The 13,388-nt window shown below is 42.0% G+C and overlaps 1 protein-coding gene and 1 long non-coding RNA gene across 11 annotated transcripts in view; one reads left to right on the forward strand and one right to left on the reverse strand.

Moving 5' to 3' along the window:
- ADGRL3 (adhesion G protein-coupled receptor L3) overlaps window positions 1–13,388 on the forward strand; it is a 548,617-nt gene that overhangs the window by 507,604 nt on the left and 27,625 nt on the right. For 3 of the 10 annotated variants that reach the window (XM_081893735.1, XM_081893736.1, XM_081893737.1), the window contains one exon: window positions 10,885–13,212. The exons of 2 other annotated variants lie outside the window; for them this stretch is intronic. In XM_081893735.1, coding sequence (XP_081749861.1) covers window positions 10,885–11,684 — 800 coding nt within the window. In that variant the 3' untranslated portion in view covers window positions 11,685–13,212. Of the gene's footprint in view, window positions 1–5,951; window positions 6,004–6,377; window positions 6,521–10,884; window positions 13,213–13,388 lie in introns of those variants that run through there. 5 more of the 10 variants (XM_081893740.1, XM_081893731.1, XM_081893730.1 and 2 more) reach the window with 4 other exon arrangements.
- On the reverse strand, window positions 4,665–10,893 carry LOC309360411. Its single transcript, XR_014164117.1, has 3 exons — window positions 10,844–10,893; window positions 8,210–8,301; window positions 4,665–5,955 (listed from the first exon to the last, which is right to left on the reverse strand). It is a non-coding gene; the product is annotated as an uncharacterized lncRNA (long non-coding RNA).

A 13,388-nucleotide genomic window follows, 5' to 3' on the forward strand; every position in this document is an offset into this window, starting at 1 on the left:
GCCCGGGTCTAACACTGTAGCCAAAATCCCAAACGGAGCAAAGTGTGTGTAGCATTTAAATAATTTAGTCTAGGTAACAGAGTCTTCGCATAAGATCTTCAAGGAACCAATGGATATGAGATCAGGTTTCTCTCTCTCATTTTTTAGAAAATGCAGCAAAATGTCAGTAATAGTATATTGGCTCTGCTGGAAAAGGGAGTTGGGCAACTCCACTGCCTCCTCTGAAAGCCTTTTGACTCCTCCCTGAAGTGTTTCCATCTCAGCTAGTCCTTATAAGAACTTTGTGACTTTAAGAACACATCCCCAAAGTTGACTTCTCCTGCTCCCTCGCCATCCCTTTTCCCTTTTCCATTCTGCCTGCATAAAACCCAATTGACGTTTGTTCTAATTCAGATGTAAACAGCTGGTTTTCCTGGGAAAGCAGCAGAATGCTTTTGAAGCCAAGATGCTAGGAAATATACAAAGCAGTAGCAGAATTTTCTTCTCTGGCAACAGTAGAGTAGTTAATGGAGTAGATTTCTGGCAAGGTTACCCAGACTTGATTGATTTGGGACCAAGGCAAAATAGTTTCAAAGTCCCTTGCCCAGCAGCAAAAGCATCAAAGGTGCTCAGGTCTACCTGAGAGAGAGATGTTACAATTTCTTCTTTCTAACGTGTTTTGCAACAGATTATCGCTGTGCCACAAAAAATTGTCGCAGATTATGGGCTATTATAGCAGGTTATCTATGACTTGAGGGACGCGGGTGGTGCTGTAGGTTAAACCACAGAGCCTAGGACTTGCCGATCAGAAGGTTGGTGGTTCGAATCCCCACAACGGGTTGAGCTCCCGTTGCTTGGTCCCTACTCCTGCCAACCTAGCAGTTTGAAAGCACGTCAAAGTGCAAGTAGATAAATAGGTACCACTCCGGCAGGAAGGTAAACGGCATTTCCGTGCGCTGCTCTGGTTCGCCAGAAGCGGCTTAGTCATGCTGGGAAGTTTTTAATTTTAATGCTGTATTGTTTTTAACACTTGATTGGGAGCCGCCCAGAGTGGCTGGGTATAAATATTATATTATTATTATTATTATTATTATTATTATTATTATTATTATTATTATCATTATCACCCGGAAGCTGTACACCGGCTCCCTCAGCCAATAAAGCGAGATGAGAGCCGCAACCCCAGAGTCGGTCACAACTGGACCTAATGGTCAGGGGTCCCTTTACCTTTACTATCTATGACTTTTGGGTCATCCACACTTTTACCCCATGCTTTCTAGACACAGGTCCACACTTTAAAGTGCAGTTCTGATTTCCCATGGGTTAGATATGCTCCATTTCAGTGGTAAAGAGCAGGTTTTTGTGGGGAAAGCTCCAGCCCCCCCCCCCAGCACTCGGACACAGTGCTTTAAATGTGGCACAAGGAAGTCTGGAGGAGCCCTTACCTTTGCAGAATGTAGGACCAGCTAGAGCACTTATTATATGAAGTGGCGTGCATTTCTTTCCATTGTGCTAGGACTCAATTATTTTAAGCTACTTTTCTTTCAGACAAACCATACATGTTGGCTGCTCCTCATCAAGCTCACTATCGCTTTCATCATTTTGCCATGTTCAGGGTTTTTTTTTTCCTTTTCTTTTCCATAAAATTGCTTTGGAGAGAAAATGAACAGCTCTCTGAAGAAAACCAACACAAAATAACACCATCCCCTCTGATAGTGCTCGCTGTAGATCACTGTTGTCAAAGAAACTGTCTTTCAAGTTAAATCAACACTTCCTACTGCTGAGTTCAACAGTCGTGCATTCTTGCAGGCTTTTTATACAATCCTTCCTCAGCAGGAAAATATATATTGGCTTGGCGCTGAGATCTCCATTTGCCTTACTAAGAACTCTTTAGAATACATATATATATATATAGATATATGCGTGCTCTGGTCCATGGGGTCATGAAGAGTCGGACACGACTAAACAAAACTAATATATAGAGTCACAGCAGAAGAGTGCTTTTGCACTCCTCCATCCTTTTTAAAATATTTCATTTTTCCACCCCACCCCCCTCCAGGGCTAGTATAGTTTTATTCCCTGGCTAGAGGGCATGTTGGTGACTGGAAAGGCGATGGATCATGTTCATGGCTCTGCTCAGGTCAGATCTCTGATGGTTGTGGGGCCAGGACTGCAGAGGTTGCCACAGCAATGGGGAGGGAGAATCTGGCCCCGAGTCTCCCTCTCTGCCCTCCCAAAGAGAGAGCCAATGTTTACTTTGGCTCCCAGGAGACATAGGACTGCAGGGTTAGTCACTTGGTTCACAACAGCACAATGTGGCAATATCTTCTCTGGCATAATTTGAAAGATGGTGAGCGTGAGACCTTCACCTCCTTATAATTTTTGTCTCCATTTCATTCAAGCCACATAATGCCACAGCATTAACTCTTTGGATTGTGTTTGCTGCATTCTCATACTTCAGTTACTGTATTTTTCGCTCCATAAGACGCACCAGACCACAAGACGCACCTAGTTTTTGGAGGAGGAAAACAAGGGAAAAAAATATTCTGAATCTCATAAGCCAGAACAGCAAGAGGGATCACTGCGCAGTGAAAGCAGCAATCCCTCTTGCTGTTCTGGCTTCTGGGATAGCTGCGCAGCCTGCATTCGCTCCATAAGACGCACACACATTTTCCTTACTTTTTAAGAGGGAAAAGTGAGTCTTATAAAGCAAAAAATACGGTAAATAATTATGTGTACAGTTTGTGTTGTAATGCGGTTCAATGACAAACACATAATGCACACATTATGCATATGACTTTGGTACACTTGCTATTTGAAGAACTGAGCCGTCAAACATATAGATATTTGAAATTCAGTATAGCTGGTATTTAACATATGTTCCGTTAAATGTGGCCTTCAAAAATATGATGTGAATGAAACTTTCAACTAGCTTCTATTCCCATTACCTGCCTTTGATGAAGTGATATTTGTGACTAAGCAAGTGGCTGAGAGCCTTCACCCCTCCAGCATGAGCAGTTGTCTTATGTTTCTGGCAGAGACATTCTTTTGAGAGTTGTCTCCATGGGTACGTCTTATGACAATCACTGCTAAAGAGGTACACAAATTCAGTACTTGCCAGTGTCTTTAGTTGTTTTGGCAACCCTATCCTGTCAGATAAAAGCAGCTGCCCTGGGAACTTGTTTGAAAAAGCAAGGTAAATATGTCTGCAAAAATAAATAACTTACTGGTGATTCTTCCCATTACTTGCAAGTTCCAGCACTCTGGGCATTTAAACATTTGTAGAGATCAGTTTCATCCCCTCCATCTTCATTGCACTGCAAAAATTCTACTCCTTTTGCCTCAGGCAATACTCTTCTATCTTTTCTTTTTTTTTTTGATACCTGAAATATATTAAAAAGTGACATGATTCTGTATGTGTGTGTGTTCATTATGTTTTCTACATGTGAGAACTAGACTTAAAAACTAAAATACAAGGATTTGAGGCGATATTAATGGCTTGTATCCTAATGAGCAGAAGTAAATTCATGCATGGGGAGTTTTCCATCCATTATGATACCTGGTTATGATACCCCCACCCCCGCTTTATTAAAAAAAAGAGCCTCCCTGGAGGGTTGGGAGATGGGGAGGGGAGGAGCAGCTGGAGTAAGAGGAGATTGCCCAAATCAGGCAGTAGTACATCTTCAAGAAGCAGCTGGTGGGGGGATGCAGGAGGTTGAAGGTCTCCTTGCACAAGTCTCCTACACCTTTGCTACTTAGGATCTGAGCCAAGACGTACATTGGAAACACATGTCACTAGTGATGCTAAGTGGCCAGAAATCCAGACTTGTCTTCCTACATCCACCTGAAAGACTCTGCAGAGTTTATCTCTGGACATAGAAGTGTTCACAAGATGGTACCCAGCTGCTACACTGCATGCAGTACAGAGATCTTATTTTCTGGGGCAGTTTAGCATATATTAATAATAAGTAACTTCATTCATACCTGCCCTTTAGAATAGCTTTCCCAAGCAGGAGGAGGGCAGGTACTCCTTTTCTGGAACAATAGCAAGCCTCATGGTGGAACAGGCCCTCTCTCTCAGTTGTCCTTTTCACTTGCGTCAGGACTGCTATTTGAAAATAAAACCCTGCAGGTGCTATTCCACATGGGAAACCGTTTTGGAATAATCCAGCCGTGTCGTATAGATATAATTGCTCGTGACAGCATTGTGGCCTTCAGGTTGTTGTTGAATTCTCGATCCCATCAGCCCCAACCATCATGACCAGTGTTCAAGGATGATGGGAGTTTTCCAAATGTGCTCTCTGGCATATGTATTTAGGGATCAGGAACAGAAGAAGACATTGCTGTGCACCTGCCAAAGCTGGGGGTCCACGGTCCACCCTTAGTGCCTCCAGGGCCAGGCGATTTCTCTCCTTCTTGGGATGTTTGCCCCATCTAAGGAGTGTCATAGAGTGTGGGGACAGAGCAGCATTCTCACCGCACCCTGCACTGCGCTTCACAGCATTGGACCCAGAATGGGCAGAAGGGATGTTGGTGAGCATAGGTGCCGGTTCCCTGGATGCCTGAGCCCCCACAAAATTCCCCATCAAGGGGCCAGGCATCCACAAATTTTGGAAGCAGGGCGAGGCATGCTGCATGGCATCCATGGCCCCAGGCACCCACCATCACGAGGCCAAGATGGTGGATATAGGCTTACTCGCAGGGGCACGCCATCTTACCCTAGGACCTTCCCAAACCTGGAACCCGCACCGACAGATGCTAACGCAATTAAACTAGGACCTAAATTTCAATCTCCCTGCTCCATCAAAGCTAGTAAATCTCCCGAATATGTTGGCCTTCCACATACATGAAGATGTTAACATGGTGAGTCCCTATGGGCTTTTTTATCTGTCCCGCTTAGTGGTTCTCTAAGCAGCTACGCTGATTTCAGCCACACCAGCATAATAATCAGGAGCTGACTGTTTCTGGCAGAAATGAGAAGCAGCAGCTTTGCACAAGGAAATTTCCATGTGGACTGGTACCACTCAGTCCGCTTCCAGGCAAGTACCGCATTGCAAGTTGAGCTTGTGAAATGGGCCTTAGAAGTGGCTGTTCTGGAAGGAAGGGCATTTCCCATCTGAATTAAGCAGCTGAAGGAAGAATCATACTTTAGCCTCACCCTTGTTCCCTTAGAAGTGCAGCATTCAGAAAGCCATGGGGCTCTTAATGGTTCTGGGCTGGGCTGAAGCAAAGCCTGACTCACTCTGGACTGAATATGGATTTGGTTGGGTAAGTAGAGTAGAGGTCTAAGAGTGCAGAGTCCCCCAGGAAAAAGGTTGGCGATAAAATTATCTTGAAGCTTGAACATTTCTGAAGGGTCCATTTTGTATTCATCAAAAATATTCATATTCACATACTAACTGTAGTTTTCACAGAAAATTCACAGCTCCAGGAGTGTTCTGGTTGCAGTGGGCTCTGTACTGGGGCCTAGAAAAGCTCGAGAGCTCTTTCGAAATGTTAGTGTTCATTATAAGAGTACTTTGAATGCTGTGAATGAAAAGAAAAAGTTTACAAGAGTAATGCAGTGCTCACTTAGACAAGTAGGCAAGCATTTTAGCATGCAAGCAAGCCATAGGTGCCATAATTGACAGAAAGTAAAAGCGCTTGTTTGAAAACTCAGGAAATAGCCTTGGATATTTACTGGCATAACTAGTGCATGGTGATTTTCAGATTTGATTTTGCTTTTGAAATCTTGAGGACGGGGTTTATAAAACCAAAACATCTATCACTGTAAATAAAACATGTTGTGACTAATACGTCAAGCAGGTATATCTAATCCATGCAATGTAACGTCATTTGCTTCAAAAGTTGAAATGCTTTCTGTTAACACTTTTCCTGCATATCATCAATTTGCTTTTGAACCATATTCCTCCTATTGTCGCTGTAAGCTTACTTGTTGTTTTTTCTTTCCTTTTCTTCATGCTGTCGTTTAGAGCCCTACAGAGAGACAAGTATGGGAGTAAAGCTAAACATTGCATATCAAATGTAATTTTTTTTAGTTCACTTTTTAATGCATCATATATCAATGATGTAGATATTTAAAACAGTTCATCTCTCACAATGCAGAAATCAAGAATAATAAGCCATATTCTATAAATATTGATAGAAATTAGATGCTTCTGTTGTGTCTATTTTTTCATTTTGTCTTTCATCCAGTGTGTTTAAGTTTCGTGTAATTGTGTGTGAAAATGAAATTTCTTTTATGTTAAAAACACTTTTTGTCTGCAAAGTCATACTGTTTTTCTCATGTTGCTGTGGCATCTTTAATGAGAGCTGAACATTTTCAATGCAAAGCAATTGAAAATTGATTTATTTTCCTTTAAAAAGCAATATTGCAGCTAATAATTCTTTCTTCTTAGCAGAAGAAAGAAGGAACAATGTCTTAATGCAGAGCTGTGACCACTCGAGATTTTGCAGCTACCTCTTCTTTTGCCCCTCAAATACTGTCGGTGATGGATAGAGATTTATACTGTGAAAATAAATGGCTCCATTCTTCATCTGTGATGGTTGTTCTATTTTTACCCATGAGTTGTTCTTTTCTCTCTGTCTGAAACACAGATTTGATGTACATCTGGTAAATACCTAAGTACCAAAATAAAAATGACCTTTTGGAGAAATTTCAATTCAGAGAAATGCCAAACTGCAATCCTAAGCACACATCCTGGCAGTTCTGCCTCACAGATGCAGACTGAATTCAGTATTTTCAGAAGGTACACTAACAGTGTATAAAAAGGTTTTTCTTGCTGATATGAATGGCCAATAAATTGTCAACAAATTGCTTTTCTAATCCGGCAATGTTGGTTCAGCCTTGTCTGCCGTCTCTGGCAGAAGCAGCTGAACTAACAGGAAGAGGAATGTGGAAGCATTAATCCTGTCTCGTGTTTTGTGTGTGTCAAAAGGATTACAATATTAATTAAGGAAGCCCAGGTGGATCACCAGCATCTGATGTCTGACTTATTGTCTCCCCTAGAGCATCTCACCCATATGGCTCCAGCGCAAATGCTCTTTCGACACTTCCGACCCGACTGTCTCTTAAGTTGCGCAGGCTGCCTCAGTCTAATGCTTTGAACAGGACCAATTGAAGTTTACAAAGCAGCGGGCTAGGTGTTTTTTAGCTTCAAATAACTTTTCCTCTTGCTTAATGTTAATAGAGGAAAAGAAGGGAGGGAGGATCTTGCATGCGCACAGCTGTAGGGTGTGGTGTAAGTCCTGATTGCAGGATTTTACATCCTTAAGGAGGAAGCTTTTGTAGGCTATTTACCGTATTTTTCGCTCTATAAGACACACCAGACCATAAGACGCACCTAGTTTTTGGAGGAAAACAAGAAAAAAAAATATTCTGAATCTCAGACGCCAGAACAACAAGAGGGATCGCTGCGCAGTGAAAGCACCAATCCCTCTTGCTGTTCTGGCTTCTGTGATAGCTGCGCAGCCTGCATTCGCTCCATAAGACGCACACACATTTCCCTTACTTTTTAGTAGGTGAAAAGTGAGTCTTATAGAGCAAAAAATACGGTACCTTACTTTGTGCTCAGTTGAAAAGTCCCAGGTTGCAGCAGAACATGCTGGAGCAAGGAAACAACAGCCCGTCTCCCTTTGATAAAATATGAACTATACCCATCTCTCCCAAGCACTAATTGGAACTCATAGGTAAGGCAAAAGAGAAGGGGAAATGGTAGCCTTTATATTGCCAAAGCTGGTGGAAGAGATTCATTCTTTCCCCTGGGGCCTCTTGCCACATCGACAGCCATGCGCTGCAGCATGAAATTGTAAGCAGAAAGCTGCCATTGGCATGTGCCTTCAGAGCATTTTCCACACATGAGGCTTAAAGCAGTTATTGCAACCCAGTCCGGTTTGTAAAACACTTTGAAGGCTCATTCGCACTGCTCTCCTCCCGTTGTTCTTTCGCCTTAACGCCCACCTGAATAGCAAAGCTTAAAGGCAGATTGACAAAGGAAAATGATCAGATTCCCTGAGCTCCTACAACTTTGCACCAAGAGGACAGTTTGAGATTTGGATCCCCCCCCCCCACAGAATTAGCTCCCTGAGTTGCCTGTAGAAGAACTTCCCTCAAACTATTTTGGTACTCGGGGGGCAATCAGGCCCAGTTTTCATTACAGTCCAAGTATGAAAAAATGTATAATTGTACCAATACATGATATGTATTAGAAATTTGTACAACTAACCTTACCAACAAAGGTTTCTTATTCCTCGGCAGTGGGTATGTCTAAGTTATTGCATGTAGATTCTGATGAAGCCTGGGAACACCTTTATTATACAGACCTGCCAGTAGTGAAACAAGCACCAAAAAGAATACATTAAATGCAAAACCCAGCAGAAGTCAGCGTTAAATCTTCCAAAATAAGATATTAAGCCATCACAGTTTTATTGTGTTGCTTCAAGAAGTTGCAGCAAAAATAAAATGACACATTCACAAATGCAGCTATTAAACACAAATCTATATATATAGCAGTCTCAACCAGTCTAAAGTGACTAACAGGATTGGTCCTGTCCATGTTTATTACGACATAAGACTTGCTGAATCAATGGGACTTTATCACAGGTAAGTAATTATAGGATTGTAGCCTTAATATGTATGCATAGGAAATGTTTTAGGGCCAGACCCTTTCAAGGCAGCTTTCAAGATATCATTCACAATTGATTATGAAGTTTGGTTGTGCAAGCTCATTAATTCCACGCAATTTTAAGAATTAATATTGCAAGGTGCATGCGGAATCCTTAAAAAAAACCCAACACCTTGCATAACAAATGTTCAGTTTCATTCAATTGATTTATATGCCACTTTCCCATGGTGGATTATGCCCAGAGCAGCTTATAATAAACGTAAAAATGCAGCACCACAAAACTGAAAAAGAATTCATTACAAAATATATCAAATTCAACAAGCTGTTTTCAGTATTACAATGAAATGATAGTTGCAGTTAGTTAATATCTATCGAACAGAAACATCAAGATTAGAATTAACGGGGAGTGGAATAGCAAGGTCTACTTAATGCCAGCCCTGTTGCATTATAAGAGTCCCGTTTTTGCAATCTTGAGATGTCAGGGGCTTGTTCATCTGCATGCAGCATAATCCCAGGCACGGTTATTTAAAAAGAAAAATAAAGAAATCCCACTGAGTTTGATGGGACCTGCTTTCTTCTAACTGCACTAAGGACTGCAACCACACAGCTCGATCCTGGGCCTGTTTACCTGGAAGTAGCTCCCACTTTCTAACTGGCTACAGTCCTAGCTAGACACACTTGCAAAAATGACTCATTGAAAACAGTGGGGCTTACTTCTGAATAAACAGGCAACCGTGTGACACATCATTTTGTTTGGACTAGTTACGATTGCTATGTATCTGATTTGTGGCAATAGTTGCTGCTGGGAAGGATTTTAAAAAATAAGTAGCTGAAATGTCAAAGTAGCTGAAATGCCAAGAGGTTCATGACCAGATCTCTCACAGGTATTGTATTTTAAGCCTGGGGAGGTGGCCATGGGAGCAGGCTTCTTTAAACCTTACTCTGGGCTGTGTTCTCAAATTCATTCCCCTCCCCTTGATTTATTACCCTCCACGGAAAACTATATAGGTCAACGAGCAGCTCTGTGAGTGGTTTAACACAGGAAATGTGTGTGGAAGAAATGGTTTAAAATCACTCCCCAAGACTGATCCTCCCATCTGCATGTGGCTGCTTTGGGGAGAAAGGGTTGGGAATAATTTCAGGAAATAGATAAAGCAAAAGCAGTAAGAGATCTTATTGGGTTCCTTGGTGCCTTGTCAACCTTCACTCTTAAAGCAATACAATAAACTTGTGATGCAATTGTATATCTTAAATCTTCTTTGATTTAACTCGACCAGTGATAACAAGCAATTAGATAGCAGTCACCTTGCAACACATTAGTTCTGCCACAGCTTGCAGATATTTTTCAGGGGTATAAAAGTTTCCATTCAAAATAATTTATTATATGCAGAAACAAACAAACTAGAGACAAAGTTACCGTATTTTTTGCTCTATAAGACTCACTTTTTCCCTCCTAAAAAGTAAGGGGAAATGTGTGTGTGTCTTATGGAGCGAATGCAGGCTGCGCAGCTATCCCAGAAGCCAGAACAGCAAGAGGCATTGCTGCTTTCACTGCGCAGCGATCCCTCTTGCTGTTCTGGCTTCTGGGATTCAGAATATTTTTTTTCTTGTTTTCCTCCTCCAAAAACTAGGTGCGTCTTATGGTCTGGTGCGTCTTATAGGGCGAAAAATACGGTAAATTGGTAATTGATAGAAACCTAGGAAGCTGGAATACCAAGTCAGGTCATTGGTCTGCCTGCAATACTACCTACACTGACTGACAGCAGCTCTGCAGAATTTCAGAGTGGGCTATGTCCCAGCTGTATCTGGATGAGCCGGAGAGCTGAGAGCTTCACCAGGAAGGCAGATGCTCTCGCACTGAGCTGCAACCATTCCCCACCTGCGCAACTCAGTTAACCCCAGTAGGGTCGCTGAGCATGAGAAACTGACTTTTATCCTGGTGATTTGTATTTTGTTTACACCCTCCCTCCAAAAAGCACTTTCTCAGGCTCTACATTTCCGTAGTAAATCAATAATTTTCTGAAAAGTAATTTTGCGTCAAGCAAGGCGATGCCACACCTGACTTAATCCAAACTGTTTTCCTTGCCCCCAGACCCAACAATATATGTATTCCTTTTCCTTTCCTTTTCCTCTTTCTTTCTCTCTCCTTTTTGCACGGTTATTGTATGATGTAGCGAAATAGTATAGCATTGCTCCTTAGGTGGCTAGGCATTTAGAGCAAGACCCCCATGCATATATACCTTTTGGTACAAGTCAACCTTTCTTGTGTGATATTTTTCAGAGGGGCTTCTGAACAATGCCAGGGATACAAGTGTCATGGATACTCTACCACTGAATGGTAACCACGGCAATAGCTACAGCATTGCCAGCAGCGAGTACCTGAGCAACTGTGTGCAAATAATTGACCGTAGCTATAACCACAGTGAGACTGCCTTAGAGAAGAAGATCCTGAAAGAACTCACTTCCAATTATATACCTTCCTACCTGAACAACCATGAGTGCTCTAACGAACAGAACAGGAATCTGGTGAACAAATTCGTCAACAACCTAGGCAGCGGGAGTGAGGACGACGCCATTGTTCTCGACGACGCCACCTCCTTCAACCAAGAAGAGGCCCTGGGCTTGGAACTCATCCACGAGGAATCCGACGCGCCGTTGCTACCCCCGAGGGTTTACTCTGCAGAGAACCACCAGCCTCACCACTACAGCCGGCGACGGATTCCGCAAGACAACAGCGAGAGTTTTTTCCCTTTGCTAACCAATGAGCACACAGAAGATCTCCAGTCCCCCAAAAGGGACTCTCTTTATACTAGTATGCCTGCTCTGGCTGGCATGCCCGCTGCGGAAAGCGTCACCACCAGCACTCAGACCGACCCCCCGCCAGCCAAAAGTGGTGATGCTGACGACGTGTACTACAAGAGCATGCCAAACCTGGGCTCCAGAAACCATGTCCAGCAGCTACACACTTATTACCAGTTGGGGCGAGGCAGCAGTGATGGATTTATAGTCCCTCCAAACAAGGATGGGACCCCGTCAGAAGAAACCTCCAAAGGACCGGCTCACTTGGTCACTAGTCTATAGAACATTAAGCAAACATTTTAACAAAACAAATGCCCCCCCTCCTGCCCCCGTCCCACACCTGGATTACTGTTTGGAGTTAAATCAAAGCGGTGGTAATATTGTGTGTCCTCCTACTTCATGCTGTTCTAAAGAACAAACAATTCTCATACCTTTTTAATGGAATTTGTAGGCCCACCCAGGAAGAATGCTAACTGCTGTGATTCTCTCACCCCGGCCCCCCAGCCCGGCCCCTGTTGCCCCACCCAAGAAAGACTTCAGTATGCTAATTAAAGGGATGCACCAGGAAATGGTCCACTGTGTGGCCTTCTCAAATTATACTGTGTTTGTTTAAGCATCTTTGGGTGCTCTCTGTCTCTTATCACCAAGGACCTGATTTACAAAAGGCCATTTGAAGCAACTAGCAACCATGCATCTAGATTGGAGTGCTGCACAAAACAGAAGCAAAAATAGCAAAACTGTTTATTCTGAATCTGTATCACATAATAGTTTTTTGGTCTCTCACCACTTGATTTCACCGCAGCTCACTTAGCTGTGGAGCAAACAAAACCTAATGAAATAGAAAGGGAGTCTGTAATTGTATGCTACATGGCATATTTTTATGTTTTGCTGTATTAACTGATGATAATTCTAATGGCAGAAAAAAAATGGAACAATTCCTATGTAATGTACAGATACTAGCATTGCACATATAGTCTGCTTTTTGTTCCGCCAGAACTTGCGTCCCTGTTAATGTAGTGGAAAAAACAAAACAAACTTTTTTCTGTTGTGCTGGTCTTGCAAGTTTGTCTACCAGTAGGAGCAAGATTTTTCATATATCCTTTTTTGGCCATTTTTCCATTAAAAAAAGAATTCACTGGGTAAAATAAAGTAATTCACTTTATAAAGATCTTTTTATCTCTCAGTTCAGTCACACCCACACTTCAGTAGTCTGAGATATATGAATATATATATAAATATTATATATATTTTCCAACACACTTTATTTCATTATTCAGTCTATAAATTTGCCAACAAGACCTTTTGCAAATTGGAAAACTGGACGAACCTTTATGTTTACAGTGCACAGTCGATTGATATGCTGCATTTGTGGCAACAGACCTTCAGAGGGTATCTTCCTAGGAGTCTGAATATTATTAGAGAAATAATGGGGCTTCTGCATGCGACCACAATGCCTCTGCGGGAGTCAAAGTCTAGTCCCCAAGCTAGGAACTGGTACTGCAGTGGTGAAAAGCAAAAAAAAAAAAAGACTGATTCATAGCAAATATTAAAAAAAGAAAATATAAAACCCTATTTTTAAGTGGTTTTAAATAAAAACCCTTCCTAACAGGAAATGTATTTATTTGACAAGATATAAAGTAACGTAGGCCTTCCCAGGGGGTAAATTAGCAGCACAGATTCTACTTTTTTTTATTTATGATGCATTTTGTATGGTCGCCAAGTTGAATGACCTCATTACTAATATTTGTTGTAATAGTGAAATTTGTTTGCCAACCAATAAACAACTGATTACGATTTAGAAGGCACTGTATATATGTCCTGTACAATCAGTCTCTCCTAATTTATCTCCCTCTTTCCATCTTCAGCAAAAGGAGTTCAGCTCTTTTGGAGCTGAAGGTAGCTATGCAAATAAAAGGATTATTCAGCACAGAATTATGCAGAGAGGATCTGGGGGGAAACTAAGCCAAAATACTAGAACGATGAGGC

This window comes from Podarcis melisellensis, assembly GCF_964234715.1.
Source record: "Podarcis melisellensis genome assembly, chromosome: 17".
NCBI lineage: Eukaryota > Metazoa > Chordata > Lepidosauria > Squamata > Lacertidae > Podarcis > Podarcis melisellensis.